Genomic DNA, 1,833 nt, shown 5'->3' on the forward strand with positions numbered 1-1,833 from the left:
CAATCCAGACATACATGGAATGGAGTGGAGGGGAAATTAAACTTGGAGGTGATGGAGTAGTCTAGACTTCATGGGAAACGGTCAGAAAAAGCATAACCAAGTCAAGAGTCCGACTCCTAGTACAACTTAAATTAGCTAGGCTGAAGACAGGAATTAATAATGCACAAGAAATCCTAATCTTAATTTCTATTTAAATCTTTTGTTTCACTGCTCCACTACGACTAGAATTTTAGGCCTAGCGCTAGACGCTTGAAAACTATAAAAGCATATGGCTATCTCGGAGTTCTTGCATGTGTTCCCAAAAAATTGATAATTATTTCAAGCTATAATTCAATGGTTCGAGTGAATTATGGCTTATTCTGGTTCAAAATCAACCAACTTATTTCTATGCTGCGACAAGGACGACAATGGTTTCGGCAACATCATCGATTGGTCTGAAATTCCAAAGGATCTGTTGGAGGAGATTATATATAGATTAGTTCGTCTTTCCGATCATATCAACTTTGGTTCTGTTTGCACGTCCTGGCGATCTGTTGCAGTTGAGAATCGCTTTCGTCTTCCCCGTCAATTTCCACTTCTGATGCTTCACGGTAAAAAGGATACGCAAATCCGCGATTTCTTTAGTCTATATTCCGGCAACACTAATGGTGTTTATCTCCCAGAAATACACAAAAAATGGTGTTGCGGATCATCAGAAGGCTGGCTGGTCATAGTGGATGAATGTACGGAAGAGATTTTTCTACTAAATCCCTTCTCCAGAGCCAAAATTCAGCTACCATCACTGTCGACATTCTCTGATCCTCAGGATAGCAGTGACCCGGAGAAGCCACGAAATTACCATTTCATAGTGAAGGCAATCTTGTCTTCTAACCCAGATACAACGTCAAAATATGTGGTCATGGCTATAGTCTGTAATAGGCAGAAGCTGTCTTTCTTTCTGGAGGCCTGGAGATTATAGGTGGAATACGTTAACTACTCGATGGGATCCATACGAAGAAATTATATATTCTAATGGATTGTTTTATGCTCTCAGTAATCAGGGACCCGTTGTGACCGTTGATATTAACTCTGATCCTATATTAGTTACAGAAATTTTACCTAGTGTAGAAGAACCAATATTGACCGACCAGTTCTATTTGGTAGAATCACTGGGGGATCTACTACTGGTCTCAAGGATCATTGAGTGGCAGGAGGAAGATGACCGTCCACTACCGGCCTACAAAACAGTTCGGTTCGAAGCATACAGATTGGGTAGGATGAATCGAAGGTGGATGATGATAAAGAGCATAGGCGATCAAATGCTATTTTTGGGTGACAATTGCTCAATGTCATTGTCTGGTCGTTACTTTCCTGAATGCTTCAGAGGTGATTCCATCTACTTCAATGATGACTATTATGAAGGATACTTTAATAGTCCATCCGGTTGTCACGACATGGGAGTATTCAACCTGGCAGATGGATCTATAAAATCGTTTTACAAGGATCCTCCCATTTGGGTTACTCCTACAATTTGGGTTACACCTCAACCTTGGTAGGTCCAGCCGAGAGGTGATCAATGGAAATTAATTAATTAATTAATAGGCTTTTGCATTTGAAAGAATTTAAAGTTTTGTTTATGGTATATATAGTATGATCGATATAATATGTTTGATTGTGTTGATGAACATAAAGAATACGTTTTCTATTTATTTACTTAATTGTTTATTTTAGTAGTCGTTAATACGTCATCCATTAAATTAAAATTAATCTCTTGTGAATGCTAAAATCTTAGATAAAATGGAGCTACCTTTCCCTTCTTCTCTCGGTGAATCTGTTGTTTTCTCTCCGTCGAAC

General features: G+C 38.8%; 1 protein-coding gene across 1 annotated transcript; it reads left to right on the top strand.

The window, feature by feature from the left end:
* The first annotated feature begins 349 nt into the window (after window positions 1-349).
* On the top strand, window positions 350-1,535 carry LOC148877826 (F-box protein SKIP23-like). Its single transcript, XM_088970584.1, has 2 exons — window positions 350-861; window positions 959-1,535. The coding sequence occupies exons 1-2, from the start codon at window positions 350-352 to the stop codon at window positions 1,533-1,535; spliced, it is 1,089 nt and encodes a 362-aa protein (XP_088826710.1).
* Window positions 1,536-1,833: the final 298 nt, after the last annotated feature.

This window comes from Nelumbo lutea, chromosome 1 (genome assembly GCF_056320005.1).
Source record: "Nelumbo lutea isolate HS-2025 chromosome 1, American lotus-T2T, whole genome shotgun sequence".
In the NCBI taxonomy this organism is placed as follows: domain Eukaryota; kingdom Viridiplantae; phylum Streptophyta; class Magnoliopsida; order Proteales; family Nelumbonaceae; genus Nelumbo; species Nelumbo lutea.